At 49.0% G+C, this 17,961-nt stretch overlaps 2 protein-coding genes across 12 annotated transcripts in view; one reads left to right on the top strand and one right to left on the bottom strand.

The window, feature by feature from the left end:
- Positions 1-242: 242 nt before the first annotated feature.
- anapc4 (anaphase promoting complex subunit 4) lies at positions 243-8,231 on the bottom strand. Of its 2 annotated transcripts, none has more exons than XM_040184365.2 (28): positions 7,826-8,231; positions 7,267-7,382; positions 7,086-7,191; positions 6,656-6,788; positions 6,489-6,563; positions 6,385-6,411; positions 6,262-6,306; positions 6,096-6,180; positions 5,679-5,786; positions 5,421-5,591; positions 5,035-5,099; positions 4,884-4,926; positions 4,675-4,751; positions 4,489-4,589; positions 4,361-4,412; positions 3,140-3,195; positions 2,983-3,029; positions 2,852-2,908; positions 2,723-2,779; positions 2,550-2,643; positions 2,218-2,315; positions 1,964-2,025; positions 1,848-1,886; positions 1,660-1,761; positions 1,507-1,587; positions 1,245-1,412; positions 864-987; positions 243-558 (listed from the first exon to the last, which is right to left on the bottom strand). In XM_040184365.2, the coding sequence occupies exons 2-28, from the start codon at positions 7,372-7,374 to the stop codon at positions 328-330; spliced, it is 2,412 nt and encodes an 803-aa protein (XP_040040299.2). In that variant the 5' UTR covers positions 7,375-7,382; positions 7,826-8,231; the 3' UTR covers positions 243-327. The 2 variants fall into 2 exon arrangements, with proteins under 2 accessions (XP_040040299.2, XP_077964932.1); XM_078108806.1 differs by having other exon boundaries at positions 7,079-7,191; positions 7,826-8,100.
- Positions 8,232-9,712: 1,481 nt separating this feature from the next.
- palld (palladin, cytoskeletal associated protein) overlaps positions 9,713-17,961 on the top strand; it is a 39,443-nt gene continuing 31,194 nt past the window's right edge. For all 10 annotated transcript variants that reach the window (XM_078108798.1, XM_078108793.1, XM_078108791.1 and 7 more), the window contains exons 1-2: positions 9,713-10,010; positions 11,038-11,946. In XM_078108798.1, the coding sequence (XP_077964924.1) occupies positions 9,832-10,010; positions 11,038-11,946 (1,088 nt within the window). In that variant the 5' untranslated portion in view covers positions 9,713-9,831. The remainder of the gene's footprint in view (positions 10,011-11,037; positions 11,947-17,961) is intronic.

The following is a 17,961-nucleotide window of genomic DNA, read 5'->3' as shown; positions in this document are numbered from 1 at the left end:
AGTAAGGCTCATTTGATTCTGGGATCTTTTTTTTTTTACTTGCTTTATTGATCTATTTGGATCCGTTTTATGCACTCTGGCACCTCATTTACATTTAAAGTACTTTAGGTGAAACAATTGAGGACAACTTTGATCTATAGGAATCTGTTCATATTTGAATTGATGAATTCCTTCATGGCGTTCCTCAAGTTTTGAATACTGATGGACAGTCAACAGCTTAAGCAAATATGAACCCAAACCGGTTTATTTTCAAACTTTATTTATGGTTGCTGTAAAAAAAAAAAAAAAAAAAGTATTGTGTTTATGTAGCTTGTTTTTGTAACAGCATTAAAGGGCTTCCTCCGACTCTAGCTGCTCCTCGGTCTTCCTGAACGCGTCGCCTCCTCTCTCCCCGCCCTCCTCCTTGGCCTCCATGCCCTCCTCTGATCGGCCCTCGCTGGTCATCGTCGCGTCCAGCCCATCCTGGTCGGCGCTCGCGTTCTGAGACTCTGCGCCCTCGTCGTCCTCGTCCTCTACGTCCATCTCGAACACTCGGATGTGCCTGAGGTTTGCACTTAGCTGCCAGGAAAGTTAGTTCGGAGACCGCATTCACTCACAGCCCGAAGGACCATCATGAAAAATTCAGATGAGGCTTTTGTATTCAGACTATTTATAATACACATACTTTGTAAGAACCTATTGACAGAAACCATTTTCTACGGTAATAAACCCAACTGTAAATAAGTGTAGTCATCGTGACGTTACAAAAGCAGTAGTTTTCTCATCAACTTCTATAGGACCAGAGGAGCCGCCCCCTGGTGGTCAGTAGTGAGAACGCAGCTTTAACAAATTATGCGTCAACTTTGAATATAAATTTGACTCACCACACAGGCCACTTTCCGGATCCCATTGACAGCCACAAACTGAGCCTTCATGTTTTCCAGCTCACGCCACTGATTCCCCAAAACCAGGCCCTGACACGGGATGGCGCCGCTCTGCTGCTCCAACCTGAACGACACATTACATTACATTACATGTCATTTAGCTGACGCTTTTATCCAAAGCGACGTACAATAAGTGCATTCAACCACAGGGTACAAACTCAGGAGAACAAGAAACAAGAAAGTGCAATTTCCTCAAATAAGCCAATTTACAATTTGCTATAGATGAGTGACGTTACAGGTACAATTTAAGTGCTACAATTCACGATGCAGCGTTGACCGAAAGTAAACAGCGGAACAACGTTTCATCAAACGCTCCCTCACCTCCGCTCGGGCTCCCAGGTGAACTCGCTCTCGCAGCTCAGCGCTGAAGCCAGAGGAAGCTGAGCCAGCACGCGCCTTCTGTTCTCCTCCTGTGATCCCTGCAGGACCACAGTCAGCATTTCGTCGTCATAGAAACGGGCATCCAGGCAGCTGTAAAGGTAGTTGCGCCTGAAAGAGACCAAAAAAAGAAGAAATCACCTCCAGGAGCCGAGGAATTACTTCTCACTTCTCACGCGGTGGGAGCGACGTGAGGGCCACTGACTGGGCGGCGGCATCTTCTTCTTCTTCTGCATTGTCCAGGTAATGGCTGAGATCCACGGACACGACACTGTTGGGGACGTGCCTGTGCAGGCAAAACAAACGGTGTTAAAACAGATTAAACACACAGAGAAACTCCCACAATCCCCGGGGGCACCTGTTGGGGTCGGTCCCTTTCCGCAGCAGGTAGAGCTTGGAGGGGGAGACGTCCGGCATGCAGAACACCACGTGGTGCATCTTGGCTTTCTTGTCATTCCACCTGTAGAAGTCACACCGAGACGTATTACTCATAAGGAAAGACAGCTCAGTGCAGGAGAACATCTGGATGTTTGCGTTTCTACGTACAAGCACGGGAGTTCAAAAAGTCGAGACGTGTTTTCAGAGCTGGAAAGATGAAAAAGACTTTTACAAGGAGTCACATTTAAAGGATGCAGATGATGGACGGAGACACGCGATCGTACCTCTCCGGTATGGAGTAAAGGGGCAGGAAGACGGCCTGTTTGACAGACTTCCCAATGACTTCCTGCATGGAAACAATAAAACACAATAAATAATCAATGCGTAAAAGAAAAAATGGAACAAATCTCAAACACATTTGACCTTTATTTTGAAAGCATGTTCAGTGACGTGTCACTAAAGACAGCCGTGCGTCGCCACTCGGGACGGTTCTTATTCTTATCTTCGATGAGTGTTGAAGGAGGACAGCACAACTCACTGCAGGTTTCTGGAGACACTGCTCAATCACGGCCTCCATCATCCTCTTCACGAAGTGCAAAGACTTTTGGGGGAATGAAGGGAACAGCAAAGAGCTCTCTGGATAAACCAGAGCGAAACATTTTAGTCCATGAGTTAATCATTAAATGAATACTTTACCCTCAGAACGACCCTCTCTGTTTTAGTTACCAACCCAATGTCAACTTGTTAAAGATAACTTTGTTTTTATCTGAACCTGGAACTGCTCACATTTACTTAAATTCACCAATAATCATTTTTTAAAATCAAATTGTTAAGGCTGGAGTATTTCTGTGGGTGCGCCGCCTGCTTCACCCTTCAGGTGCGTGCTCTCCTGCAGGAACTTCAGCCACTGGTTTCCTTTGGTGTTGGGCGGAGACACCAGGTCCTCGTCCTCGTCCTTCAGGTACTGCAGAGGAGAAGGAACCCAAGTCACCGGCTCCGCTAAGCGACAACGGCACCAGAAGACACCTGGCCCCGCCTCTCACCTGTCCGACGCGCTCCACGTTGAAGTACTTCCCTTTGCGGTCGAAGAGCTCCTCGTTCTGTCGAAGCAGAGAAAGCCGTAACGCGTTTACGTAACAACGGAGGAACAGTCGGAGCTACGCTGATCTCACCTCGCTGAAGTGCTCCGACAGGAAGTCAGCCACGAAGGCGATGTCCTTCTGGGTCATCTGGAGGGGCGAGCGACACGTTAACACCCCCTAACCTGTGAGCCATTTAGCAATCAGAGCTGCTGACGCGTCACCTTGTTGAGCTCCGGTGGAACGTGCTCCTCACACATCCTGAGCATGGCTGTAAAACACAACGAAGGCCTTGAAGAGAAGAAAACTCAGCAAGAGGAGAAGAGTCTCTAGTCCAACGCAACCCGGTCACTTGTGCGACCCGGTCACTTGTATTCTTACCGACGTACAGCCAGCGGAAAAAGGCTTTGAAGTTTTTCATGCTCTTGTCGATCACTCTGAAAGATGAAATAAAAAGCCGTGTGTCTGTGTGGGAAAACCGCAGCTGACCCACAATCTACACAAAATGAGGGACAGGGGACGTGGAACCACCACTCGTTTGTTTTATAGCTGCTCGTTATATTCCATTTAAGACGGATACACACATGCTGACAACCGCTGTATTAAAATGAGCCATGAAGACGTTATTGTTCACTTATAAAGCAACAATAAACCTTTAGACTCTGATCGGAATTTAACACACACAAATCTACAGTTGCAAAGTATTACTCTTTGGAACGTAAATATGAATTGTCTACCACACACAGTACAGATATATATATATATAAAAATTACAGTATGTATTAATATTAGGGCGGTCAATAGATTAAAAAAAAATAATTAATCGCACATTTTGAATCTCGATTAATGGCGATTAATGAATGTTGTTTACGATTAATGTTTTTCTAACTCTTAAAACTTAAGACTAAATCATAAAAGTAATGAGTAATGACTTTAGAAAGTGTGTATTTTAGACACTATTGTTTAATTGTTAATGTTCTTTGAAACACAAAACTACACACATTTGATCATCTTGGAGACAGAATTCCACCCGGTGGAACATGTTGAACTAGAGACTCTTCCTGTCGTCCTCGTGCACTTTGCTCTCATCTCTCCATCATTTAACGGCTGTGTTTGAAGAGCCAACAATCTCCCACATTTAGTCAAAACGTCTTCAAACCAGCGTCTTTTAGGGACGCAGTGGTGGTCCTCTGCAGACTGTGTGCCGCGCAGGGTGACGTTAGAGGTTGAGATGTAGAACGTACGTTAACTGCATTGAAATATTTTGTTGCATTAATTCGGCCACATTAATCGCATAGATTCATGCGGTAATGTTGACAGCCCTAATTAATATGTGTACACTTTAATGTTTGTTGCTGTATATCACGATAATTATGCACTAATACAACCCATCCACTAATAAAATGATTATCATATATATATATATAAATAATATGTATATACACTACAATAGAAATACACACGGTAATGGTGGACGGATAGTAGGAGAAACGAAGTAAAGTCATATTTGTAGTTACTATAAGCTCTAAAACACAAACACTAGTGATGAATTATTTGACCAGATTACTCCAAAACAAACAAAGGCGTCAGATTTGAACTCACTGCAGGAGCTCGTTGGCCTTCAGAGAGAAGGAGCCCACGGCGGTGATGGCGCCTGAGAACAAAGAACACGCATCACGCGCCGTTCGATGGTTAGAAAAGTTTCAGTTACTGATCAAGGGACGCCAAACCTTCTAAAGCCGCCGAGTCCAGGCCGAGGGGCTCGAACTTCTGCTTCCACAGCGACATGCCCTTCACCTCGCTCAGGTGGTAGAGCAGCGCCTCGGAGCCGCTGCCGGAGAGCCAAAGGGGGGAGGGGCTTTAACAGGGGATCTCAGGTAGCGGTCGAGGAGACGTGAAACGCATGAAGGACGTACCTCTGCAGGTGGCTGATCACCAGCTTCTGGATGCTGGAGTAAGACGACTCGATGGACTGGCCCAGCTTCTTCAGGCCCTGCGATGGAAACACAACACGCCGACCGTCACATCTGGACCGAGCCGGACTTCATATTTAGACACACACACACACACACACACACACACACACACACACACACAGGAGCATTCACACTTCCTGCTGCCTCACCTTGACGGTCAGCTGGTTCATGAGCAGAGCCTGAAGTTCAGGGCTGCATGCAAGCAGAGAGGTGAGGAACACTAGGATCATCCCAACGATCCAAACAGCACATTAACCAGCACAACATTTCATTCTGCGGGACAATAGAGTCCCTCCTCACCTCGATTGTCCCCACAGCAGGAGCTCCAGGAACTCATCTTGTACCTGAGTGCTTGTGTTCTTTTCCTAAAAACAGGTGGAAATACGACATTTCCTCGTCGACTCGCAGAGAGGACAGAACACAAATCCAGACATATTTCAGTAATAAACCAGCCTTTCTACACACAGCGAATGCACCTGGATGAAAACCACCTGTTGACCTCCGGATGACGTTATGAACCCGGACAAGACGCCAGTTAGCTTGCCGGGATACATACAAAAAACGGATTATTTCTTCCATTGTTGATGGCAGAAATAAATGTCTGATTTGTGAACAGCTTCCATGGAGGAAGGGAGCCCCGGGCCTCGGTGGAGGACGTGTTTTCCTCCCGGATCACAACCACTGACCTGCACAAACTTAGTGAGCCGCAGATCCATCTGCATGAGGATGTCCTCCCAGGCCTCACACATGCACGTGAGCGAGAGGTGCAGGTACTGCAACAGCGTAGAGATGTGAGTGAACTTGCGCGCCATCCTGGTCACCTCGGGCAGACAGTCCGACAACAAGCCCGTGTCCAGCTGGAAATGAACGTACCCGCAGGTTGGAGCAGCGATGACGAGGCCACGGAGAGAGAGAAGGTTCAGGAAGGATGCAGGAAGCCTCACCTGGATGAAGCAGATCTGCGGGTTGCTGTCAGCTGAGCGGACCTCTGTGATGACTGACAGAGACTTGAGGTCGCTGGACAGACTCAGGCTGCGACAGGTACCCGATACCTGGAAGAAAGACAAGCCGTCATCAAATCATTAGACTAATAATCCTCTCACCCTTTTCCGGGACTTTTCTGGGAAACTTTGGCAAAGAAAGAACACAATTCCCCAGGACATTTGGATTTTTCTTTCATTTTTCACGCGTTTTCGTGACTAGACAATAAAGTCAACAGTTTAAAAAAAGTTTCCCATGTTTTTCAGGACATGTGTGACCCGTGTAAATGCTGTGTAGTCAACATGATCGGTTACACTTCAGTTGAGAAGCAGCGATGACTCAGTTCTGCATCCATGCATCCTTAATAAAACTACCCGTACCCCCGACAGAGTGGCGATCTTGTACATCCCGTAGGCATAAAGCTCCACAAAGCCAGAGTCTCCTCCGAGGACCAGGACGTTCAGTCTGCGTGGAGAAATATTTACCCGTTAAAATTTTAAAAGAATTAGAGCGAATTCTTGCTGAGACGGCGGGCCTTGACTTTACCTAACTTCTCCCATGAGATTCATGATCTCGTCAGACTTTTCCTCGCTGGAACACAAAGATAAAACATGTGGCTGCTGTCACAAGAAAAACATCACACTAATATGCATTAAAAACAAGCCCCACCTGAAGATCTTTGAAGTCGTGCTATAGCTGTGGGAAAGACAAAAGCACAGATGTTACTCCGTTGAGTATCACCTTCTAATAATGTGCACTTTGGACGGTGTTACCTCTTGGGGAGTGTTGGCAACTTAGGAAGAAAGAGTTTGGATTCATCCTCAGAGTTATAGAAGGAGCTGAGAGCACTGAAACACCAAAAACGACCAGACATTCATGTTATTGAAGAGAACCACTAGTCCTTAGTGCCGCCGGTTTGATTCCAGAGCCTCGCGCACACCTGCTCTCCTCCGTCACCTCCATCCAGTGCATGCACGTCACCGAGCTCTGCATGGGGAACACATGGAGGATCTCGGCTTTCTCCACACCGCACAGGACCACCTGCTTCGTGTCCCCAAGGCTGAAGGCCAAGACTGGAAATTAAAGAGAGACGGAAAGTTTAATGTCTCCATGTTTGCATCAACGAGCAGGATCAATAGCAGCACTCAGTGATTCTGATTCATTTGTCCTCTACAAACAGTAGAAAACGTGTAGTTAGCGCACACTGGTTGCTTGTTGGTCTCATGTTGTGATAACATGCAGCTGGTTCCTCTTCGGAGGGTTTGAGCAGATTAAAAGTATTGATCGATGCTCAGAACAAAGTTTCCGAGGGCTTCCCAAACAAGCACACACACACACACACTCTTAAAAAGTCCACACTCACTCCTTACTTTTCCCATCAGGTCTCCAGGCCAGTGCAGTGATCTCCTTCCCAGTGTACTCACTGGGTGGTAAACTCCAAACACGCTGGAAGCTGGCCAAGCGATGGAGCAGCAACTACGGACAAACAATAACCATAAACTACGAAACCATGAAAAGATACCAACACAAGGAACAGGTTTTTAAGCCCACCTCTCCGGTTGTGTTGGCCAGAGCGATGAGATCCCTCTTGGGAGACCAGGCCATACACAGCACCGGGTGGGGGAGCTGCTTCTCTCCCACCTGCCGGAAGGCCGGCATGCTGACTGCTGGAGAAATGAAACGGAGGAAACCGGCTTTAATGTGACAGGTAAAGCTCATGATGTGAAGATGAGATCTCGTCATCAGTACTCGAGGACAGAGCTGACGCTTTGTTGTGGTGTGTGTGGTTGTGTTGGTGTCTTTACATCGTAGTTATAATAATACCGTTATTTATATAGCACCTTTCAAACAGGTACAGCTACAAAGGGATTCACAAGTGAGAACGATTAAACAGTAAAAATAAAATGAAAACTAAACAAGAACAAGAGAGAAGTCTTGAAGGATGATGTCAAAAAGCCAGTGAGTTTCTAGTTCATCATGTAATCTATATTAAAAACAGCCAAAGCTCCGTCACACTTGGTCTTCAGTCATGAACAGACTATTTAATCCCGAACGCGTCATAATAAGAAGTGAATATGGATTATAACGGTTAAAACATCAGTGTCCTCACCGGTTAGTGTTGACAGATCCTCTGTACCAACGTTAGCTATGAAGCTAGCTGTAATGCTAGCAGGCTTGTTAGCTAACGCTAGCTAACAAAGCTACCGTGGGGAAGCTGCTGAGTCTTATTTCAACGCGTAGGACGGACAAACGAACGAATTATAAAGACAACATATTGTTTTGTATCTGTTAATCCCACTCATCTCCTCCACTTTCAACACTCGTTTTAAATCTCAGGATGTTTTTTCAACTACGCGGACAGCGCCATTTTTCTTTGCAGTGACCAATCAGTGAAGAGCAACGGGATGCCAGAGAGGACAAACCTGCTCGGAGGGCAAAACGCGATCGGTAAATGGCCTGCAGCGCTTACACAGAGGCAGTAGATGGTAGAATTGGTTATAACCATTATGTTAAACAGTGATACCATTGTTGCTGCAATAGTTTATTGTTCTTCATTGTTTGGAAGCATTAGTTAATATTAGCGAGCTCTGCTGGCTACATGGTGACATTGCTTTTGTGCAGTCAACATGTCAAGTTTCCAAAATGCATCTATGAAAATAATTTCTGGTCATTGATATGTAGATGAATGCTATCTGGAGACATAATCAGTGCTGAGAGGAATTATCCACTGTTATTCTGACACAAAGTCTGTACGTTACTAAAGTCACCACTAAATAATGCAGTTATTTTTAAATGATACTTGATATGGTATCAGTTATTAATAATAGGCATATGGTGACGAACAGGCCAAGTATTTAGCGGATCGCTCATTGTGTGTGTGTGTGTGTGTGTGTGTGTGTGTGAGTGTGTGCGTCGTAGATAAATTCCATCCAAACTTATCACCGGTACTTAACTGCAATCAGTAGATTGATGAAGAGCCAGAATAGCTTTCTGACAGCACAAAGTGTGAAAGTGGAGTAGAAATAGACCGGGTGAGGCTGTCTCCTGTCCTCCTGACTCCTTTAACATTCTAACAGTTTAAAATGCAGCAGATTGGTTCCTTACTTCAATCTCCATCCAATGTCTTATTTTAATGGCTCACCATAATTCACTAAATGAACATCATGCTGTATTGAAGAAGACTTGAAACTAGAGACTGAGACCATAAACTCATGTTTACAATGTTTACTGAGGGAATAAATAAAGAGAGAAGTAGAGTCATTTTCTCATAGACGTCTATGGGACCAGAGGAGTCGCCCCCTGCTGGTCACTACAGAGAAGTAGAGTCATTTCCTCATAGACGTCTATGGGAGCAGAGGAGTCGCCCCCTGCTGGTCACTACAGAGAAGTAGAGTCATTTCCTCATAGACGTCTATGGGAGCAGAAGAGTCGCCCCCTGCTGGTCACTACAGAGAAGTAGAGTCATTTCCTCATAGACGTCTATGGGAGCAGAAGAGTCGCCCCCTGCTGGTCACTACAGAGAAGTAGAGTCATTTCCTCATAGACGTCTATGGGAGCAGAGGAGTCGCCCCCTGCTGGTCACTACAGAGAAGTAGAGTCATTTCCTCATAGACGTCTATGGGAGCAGAGGAGTCGCCCCCTGCTGGTCACTACAGAGACCTTATTCACGCTGCCATTGAATAGAAATAGAGCGTCCTCGATGACATCTGTCATACGTCATTGTCTCCGGAGCAGTTTATGCTCGATAACATCAGTTTTTATTTTATTTTAGAGCGACTCATGTTTATTAATACTTTTAGACTGTCTTATTTAGTATTATAGGTCATTATAAGTCATTCTGTGACTGACTTATTCAGCAGGATGCTTTGTATCTCATCATGTCCAAAACATGGGGGTTTAACTGGGGGGACAAATGCACATTGAGAGCATCCGAATGTTGCCTAATTGCACAAATGTGCCTTTATTGCGTTGGATTAACTTAATTAACTCTGCACAAGTGCTCCCCCCACACCGGCTAACCTTAACACTCTCCCCTCTCGACAATATTCTGGCTGTGAAACCCGAGCCGCGGGCCAAATATAGCCCGTCACAGGGAGCAGTTAGGGACCGGGACAGATGGGAGGAGGACAGGCCACAGCAGAGGCAACCGGACCCCCAGAGTGCAGAGATCCCAAAGCGACACACAGCAAGACCGCTCTTCCAAAGAGAGAGAGAGAGAGACGCTTCTTTTCTAATTCAATAAACGAGACGAACCTGGAAGCACGAGGCCGGAGGAAGAGAGGACCACCATTAAGGTACGATGGCTTCTGCTGAAGAGTATGAATTATTTAACGTAACAACGGAGCCGTCGGGCACATGTACACTTTCCTCTCTCATGTTGATTCTTTCTCAATGTATTTGCACTGAATATAACAAATACTATGAAAGACATAAGATCTGATCAACATTTAAGTCGACCTAATAGGCTTGTGAAATCTTAATAAGACTTCAGTGTTCATGAATCTTTAATGTGATTATTGTTGTTGCTCTCGGTGGTGTTTTAATGCTTTTACTGTGTTACCATGAGAGGTTCAAAGACCTCTCCTCTAAGCTCCGGATGGACGGGGTTAGCCGCCGCTGCTGCTGCTGCTGCTGTTGAAACGCAGGATCAAAAATAAGAACAGCTGGTCCCCTGGACGAGTGTCTCTTTGCGTCATACATGTGTCTCCACAGCACACATACAACACATACATGGGCTCCAACAACTTATTTAACATCCGAAAGTGAGACCAGAATATTATATCCAACTCATCCGACATTCATTTTTCATTTTGGTTTTGGACCCTCGACATCACTTCACACGAAATGGTGCAATTCTAGTTTGAATAATTGTTTATCTAATTTATAGAAAAAAATATGAACTGACAAAACACACATGTGATATCTGCAGAAAACAACGCTGTCAATTTACCTTTGTTAAATTCTTCTCTTTTATGGAAAATGAATTTCACTTAAAGAGTTTGGAGGTAGAAAACCATGTATTTATCTGTAGTTCACATCTCAGAGCATGAACATTAAACATTCCTTGTCTTCGCTGTCTGAGATGTGTATTGTTTAAAAGCAGATTGCGGTTTTGTGCAGTACTATTCTTACACTCTAACACATTCTCCTAATCTAGCGTCTTAATAAGTAACATTACTCATTACTCAAATCAAACCCACCTTTGATTCCATTAGAAATCAATACAATGTTATTGTGGCGTCAAACACATGTGAACAGATGTGATCTGCTGGCGAGCCGCGCGGCGTCTGTTGGTTAAGTGACGGCGGATGTGTGTTCCAGGATGCAGGACGGGAGGAATCAGCCGCTCCCCATCTCTCGGCTGCCGAAGGACCCGGCGGCAGGCGGGGCTTTGGATGGCAACGGGGGGACGTTTTCCGAGGCGTCCTCCGACGGGGAACTCTGCCTCGACTCGGGGACAGAGCTGGACTTTGGAGACGGGGACTTTGCGGATCTCACCGCCTTCCTGAGTGCAGAAGAGATCCACCGCAGCCTGGACCTGGCCCTGGAGGCCTTTGGCGCCACGTTGGAGTCCGAAGATCCGGGCCCCGCCTCTAATCCCACATCCCAGGAGCGGGTCCTCCAACCCGTCCACTCCCCACCTCCTGAAATCCTCCACACACAGACCAAAGCCCCCTCCTCCGCGCCCCCGGAGGTTCCCCCGAACAAACGCCTAGATGCGACCACGGAGGCTGTGGCCTCTGTCGGGAAAGTTGCTCGTCCCAAACCCAAACAGCCGGTCTACAAGCAGGACAAACCGCGACTGGTTCACGAGGGCCTGGAGCTGAACGACCGGGCTGCTTCCGCCACGGAGTTCTGCAGCCGAGCCGCCACCTTCATCGAGGAGCTGTCGTCCATCTTCAAAGGTTCTGCTCGGTCGGAGCAGCAGGCAGAGGAGGGCGACTCCTCCTCGCCCGACAGCGGCTATCTGACCCCGAGGGGTCAGCGGCCGGCCCCCCAGGGCTCGGCCTCCGCTCCCGGCGCCATGGCGCCACGCGGCCCGGAGCATCAGCCCGGCGGGTCGGCGGGCCCGCGGGCCGACGAGCCGCCTCAGCGCCCCGGAGCTCCGGCCTCCCTCGGGCCGCTGTCTCCTCCCTGCTTCCTCCACAAGCTGAAGAGCCAGGAGGTGGCGGAGGGCAGCGCCGTTCGCCTGCAGTGCAAAGTCACGGGAAACCCCCCGCCGCTCGTCAGGTAAGGTGTGACCCCCCCCCCCCTCGACCTCGTCACGCCGTCTGCGAGCTTTCGGCACCACGCGGTCCTGCCGCCGCCGGGGGGGGGGGAGTGTCCGCTGTGATGGAACATGTTGGTGTTGAAGGTTTGACCTGTCGACGCCGCGGTTTGATTCGACGCATAGTCGGTTTTCATGTGTAACAAACTGCATTCGAATCACATGATGGATTTAAAATAGTGCAGAAGAGCAGACACGTCACCATGTAGCGGCTTACAGTCTCAAACCGATTCCCCTGGTGTGTTGATTGGGTTCCTGCGATCTAAAGTGGTAGAGTCTCTTCACACCAGGGTCCCTTCAGAAAACCTCCCATTTTGCTGCAGCGGCGTCTGACAGTCTGTCCTCTCGGTCCAGCCGGGGTGTTCGCGCCGCAGATCGCCTGGTTTCGGCACCTGTGCCGGTTCACAAGCAGGGACACTGGATGATCTGTTTCTCCGTGCGGAGAGCACAGCGCCGCCGGGCCCCCCGGGTCATTTGCTCCGGTTCATCGGCAAACTAAAAATACCCTCCTCTCTTGTTTCCAGATCACAGAGCTCCGTCCACACGCGTCCTGTTTACTTCACAGTCGTACCTGTGCTGCACCCTACGGACCGTTTCATAGCCGGAGTCTCCAAACATACACATTTAAAATGAAGGTTGGCCACCAGAGGAGTCAGCGGTGTTTCACTTTGACTGGCGACCCATGTGGTTGATGTAGATAGTAAACACGGATGCGTCTTCATTCAGGAGGTTTGCATCAGGCCGTAATCCCTCCCTTCAAGCCACCACATGGAAACAGCACCTGGTGTTTCAGGGCACCAGGGTCCCTTCAGAAGACCTCTGATCCCTGAGTACTGCAGGTTCCCGGGTCTCCAGCAGTGTGGAGCCGGTGAGACCCCCAGAGAGTCACCATTCAACTGGTCACTGGGTGGACCCGTTAATTCTGGAAGGCCTTTTAGATCTTAAGAGTAAAAATAACGCTTTGTTGTCTTGTCTCAGTCGAGCATCTCCAGACATTTTAGTTGCCTAAAAGTCATTACATCTTTTTTTGATCTCGTCTGAACTCAGAGGGTGAGTGACCCTCTCACCGAGGCGCCTGCGTGACGCGCTCGTTAAAATAGCTTCACACTCCACCTCCTCGAGGCCTCGGCCATCGGACGGCACAGAGCCGCCTCAGTCACAACAACAAACCCGCCAGAGGGCCCGATGCAGCAGAAGCGGGTCGCTTGTAGGAGGTTCTGAGCAGCTGCCGGCGGCGTCGGTGGCCCGGGACGTGTGCCCCCCCCCCTCCCCCCGCAGACTACCAGGGGCCTCCTGTATAAATAGTCTTCAGGCCAACAGGAGCCGGGCACAGGAATGCAGGCCATGCGATGACTCTGCGTTTCTTCCTTCGGCAGGCTCCACCCCCACCTCCCCCACCTCCTCCACCTCCCCCACCTCCCCCACCTCCTCCACCTCCCACGCCGTACAGACGTTTTATGATGAATCGTTTAGAAATGATCCTCCTGCAGCTCTTGGTTCTGAAACGCTCTGATTGTTCATTCTCATTCTCGTGTATGTGCTGCTGAAGAGACAAAGTCTCGCCTGCGTTGGCATTTGATTGTGGACACAAGATGGCAGCAAAATACTCAAAACAAAAGATCATCTTGTTGTAGATCTGCAAAAGTTACCCACATGGATCCATCTTAAGAAGACAGGTTTATCATCTGCACCTGAGATCGAATTAGCTGAGTGAGAAAAGACTCTGCTCACCATCTCACTCACCATCTATCCTCACCATCTCACCTCACCATCTCACCTCACCATCTCACCTCACCATCTCACTCACCATCTCACCTCACCATCTCTCCTCACCATCTCACCTCACCATCTCACTCACCATCTATCCTCACCATCTCACCTCACCATCTCACCTCACCATCTCACTCACCATCTATCCTCACCATCTCACCTCACCATCTCTCCTCACCATCTCACTCACCATCTCACTCACCATCTCACCTCACCATCTCACCTCACCTTCTCACTCACCATCTCACTCACCATCTCACTCACCATCTCTCCTCACCATCTCACTCACCATCTCACTCACCATCTCTCCTCACCATCTCACTCACTATCTCACTCACCATCTCTCCTCACCATCTCACCTCACCATCTCCTCATCTCACCTCACCATCTCCTCATCTCACCTCACCATCTCCTCATCTCACCTCACCATCTCACCTCACCATCTCTCCTCACCATCTCACCTCACCATCTCACCTCACCATCTCTCCTCATCTCACTCACCACCTCACCATCTCTCCTCATCTCACTCACTACCTCACCTCACCATCTCACCTCACCATCTCTCCTCATCTCACTCACCACCTCACCTCACCATTATACCATCTCACTCACCATCTCACCTCACCTTCTCACTCACCATCTCACTCACCATCTCACCTCACCATCTCACTCACCATCTCACTCACCATCTCTCCTCATCTCACTCACCACCTCACCATCTCTCCTCACCATCTCACTCACCATTTCACCTCACCTTCTCACTCACCATCTCACTCACCTTCTCACTCACCATCTCACTCACCTTCTCACTCACCATCTCACTCACCTTCTCACTCACCATCTCACTCACCTTCTCACTCACCATCTCACTCACCTTCTCACTCACCATCTCACTCACCATCTCGTCTCACCCCCTCGTTAAAGGGGGGCTACCGAGTGTGGTGCAGAGCTCGGAGGTCGCCGGCCGTCGTCTTTCGCGGTCGACTGGAGTTTGTCTCGACCGGCGAGAGTCTGCGGGTTCTGAGCAGCTGGTGTTCTTCAGCATCTCCTCACGCACGTTTGAGGCTTCGCTCTGTTTGGATGCGTGTGAGTTTCATCCTTCTGGGAAGCGCTTGGTGCATTTTCCCGGTCTGAGCTCGTTTTTCTTTACATCTTCAAGGGGCTCGTTTGGGGTTGAGATCAGCTGCTGGCATGAGAGACCGGGGAATGTTTGCAGACGGCGCAGGACCCGCGTGAGTGTGTGTGTGTGTGTGTGTGTGTGTGTGTGTGTGTGAGTGTGTGTGTGTGTGTGTGTTTCTAAACAAAATTGGTGGTGTGAGGTCCGGTTGTGCAGAACACCAAACACGCTGATGACTGTTCGCACGTCGCACAGCACGCAGAGAAAAAAATCCATCTCCAATTGTGGCGTGCTCAGAGCGCTATTTTAGGCATTTTGTCTGATGTGCTTCCATGTCATTACCCTGAATGCCTGCTATGCAAACAAGGCATTTCATGTGCAGTTATACGTTAGAGAGCAGCCTCGGCTCACTGGCTCATAAACGAAAACACCAAAAAAACACAGGGGAAAACCTTTGGGGGACGGGAGGAGGCCGAGGAACTTCGCCCATGAAATCTACCCGAGGCGGCGAGATCGGTGGGAGGCGACGTTCCAGAGGTTGACGGTGTAATTTGTTGCCAAAATAGCATTGTGATCGCTGTTCACGCCCTAAGCAGCATAGCATAAAACTGAGTTCACGTCAGGAGGAGCGATAGAAAGCATCCTGACTGGAAACATTAAAGCTCCAAGTGATGTTCAGAGGTTGATGGCGTTTAAAACGGTCCCGACCATCGCTGGTACCTTTTACCTCACATCCGGGACATCGGCAGAGGTGCCAAAACCCACAAAACCCACAAAACCCACCTACTCTCATAGGCTTCCATACATCCAGAGGAGTCGCCCCCTGGTGGACACAATGCAGCTTGAAGACACTTGCTCACTGATTTCGCTCCCTGAAGTACCTTCTGTCAACTTTGAGGATTTACCTCTTCATACCACTTACTGCTTTACACAGATACTTTCTCATCTTGGCAGACAGACGCACATTGAGAGCTGCAAAGAACCAGTTAAATAATCCATGCTGATCTTTTTTTCTAGTCCAAATACCAGAACTATCGTGTCACTGTATCCTTTTTAAGTGGTTTTAAACTGGCAATAGTGCATTAAAATTAAACCCACGTGAAGTGTAAAAAAAACAGTACAAAGAAATGAAAAACGAGAAGGATTATTTCCATCTTTTTTTTTTACACAAGTTGACCTCTGACCCCTTCACACGTAAACAAGGCCCAGATGTAAGCGTTGGATACGCAGCCGGCCTGTTTGCCAGTTACTCCCCGGCTTTTAGTTCCAGTGGCCCTTCCTCCTGCGTTGTGTGAGGCAGACGCAGAGTGAGGTCATAGCAGGTGACCCGGTTCTGACTCATGACGCAGCCCGACCGTAACGCCGACTGTTTGGCCCGTTTCAGGAAGCCCATCATCTTAAATTCTCCCTCGTGGGTTCAGTTCATCTCCGCCGCGTGACGGCAAAAAATAAAGCGCTGGAATGTTCATACCTGCTCTTTTTAGAAACCAATTTTGCGAGCATGATGTCATTTCATATTTAGCTCCAAGTAATGAGAGAGTCTGGAATGACTGGTGGGGGGGGGGGGGGGCTTAGGGTGGGGGGGGTAGAAATGAATGTATTCGGGGACTCGTTGACGGAACGTTAACATTCCTGAAACGTGAAAACGTTCACACGAGCTCGTCGCTGAGGCGGCAGCAGAGGCGGCAGGTTGTTTGGCGCGTTCTCCTCTTCCCACCGAGCTGAAAACGGTGCGAGACAAAAGGCCCTTTCACGCGTCCCCAGCACGCCGTCTCCGTCCAACCTGCCCCCCCGCTGCCCCGGGACGGCATGGAGATAACGGCTCACATCCCAGCAGCGGTGTGAAGTTTCCCTCCGGCGAGGTGAGACCCCTCGCGGCCCGGCGACCTCTCGTCACACGCGGCAGCTAAACTCACACGGACCCACGGAGCCGATTTGTGAAAGGAAAGTATTTGACACGCGCTCGTCTCCGGCGAAGACGTTCGTCAAACCAGACAGCATCACTCGTAGTAAAGCCCCCGTACATTCACACACGTACTCCTGTGCGATCTCGCTGTAGAAGAATGAGGTGAGATGGTGGAGCTCAAGGACATTAAACCTTAAGTAGTGCCGGAGCCTCAGTGTGAAAGCTTAATATCTGCAGCTTTTAAACTGGACAATAAACGTCTAATGAGGAATAAGCTTTGGGGAAGGACCCTGCAGACACACGGCCAGAAGGCACCATGTGGGAATCCCATTTAGTGCTTAGTGAGGCTTGTAGACCACCGGCCACCGCTTCTTCTTTTATGTGCCAAAAGACGGGTTTGTCTCAATGAAGCCGAGAGCGTGGCGTCTGTTCCACCTGCATCCGTCAATGAGGTGGAGAGTGGCGAGTTAAAGAAGAAAGGGAGAGTGTCAGAGGAGAGGGGAAGATTTCTCAGAGAGCTCTATGAATGGATCAGTGACAGTTGAGGAAGTGGAATACCAGATATGATATGACAAAGGCAGCAGTCATGCACGCCAAGCGGACGGTAATCGAAGATGTGTTCGACGGGACGACGCTCCATGTATCTGAAGCCTCTCCTCCGCACACCGAACCCCCCCCTCAGGTTCTTGTCTTACGAGCGGCCCGAGACGTCTCGTTAAAAAGCCGCTGGAGTCTTCCGTGCATGTGACGGGACAACAGCTGTGCGAACGTTAAGCCGTCGTACTCCAGACACGCATCTTTGTTCCTGCTGGTTCGTCACTTGAATAAAACTCGCCCCCCCCCACATTCAAGCTCAGTGTGGAGGCCCCTGATTTCCCCGGGGGGGGTGAATGGTGGGGGGGGGGGGGGGGGGGCATGTCTGGCCCCATGGCCTCGGCGGCGGTTCGTCTTCCAATCGACAGCGCAGCAGGACTGCAGCGCGTCACCGGGTCACCAGGAGCCTCTCGCCGGACCGTTACACCGTCAGACCCGCACGCGTGTGCTTGCATGTTTGTGGGAGGGTCTCGAGGGGCCGGTGGATCATGCATGTTGGTCTTTTTTGGGAGGTATCGACCCGTCTGTGCCCCCGCTTAAATGCTTAAATGCACCTGGCTGCAGTGAATAACAGGACGTACTTTGTCTCTG

This window comes from Gasterosteus aculeatus, chromosome 8, assembly GCF_964276395.1.
Source record: "Gasterosteus aculeatus chromosome 8, fGasAcu3.hap1.1, whole genome shotgun sequence".
Lineage (NCBI taxonomy): Eukaryota > Metazoa > Chordata > Actinopteri > Perciformes > Gasterosteidae > Gasterosteus > Gasterosteus aculeatus.
The sequence above is the reverse complement of the archived record's forward strand: the minus strand, read 5'-3'. Positions and strand labels throughout refer to the sequence as shown.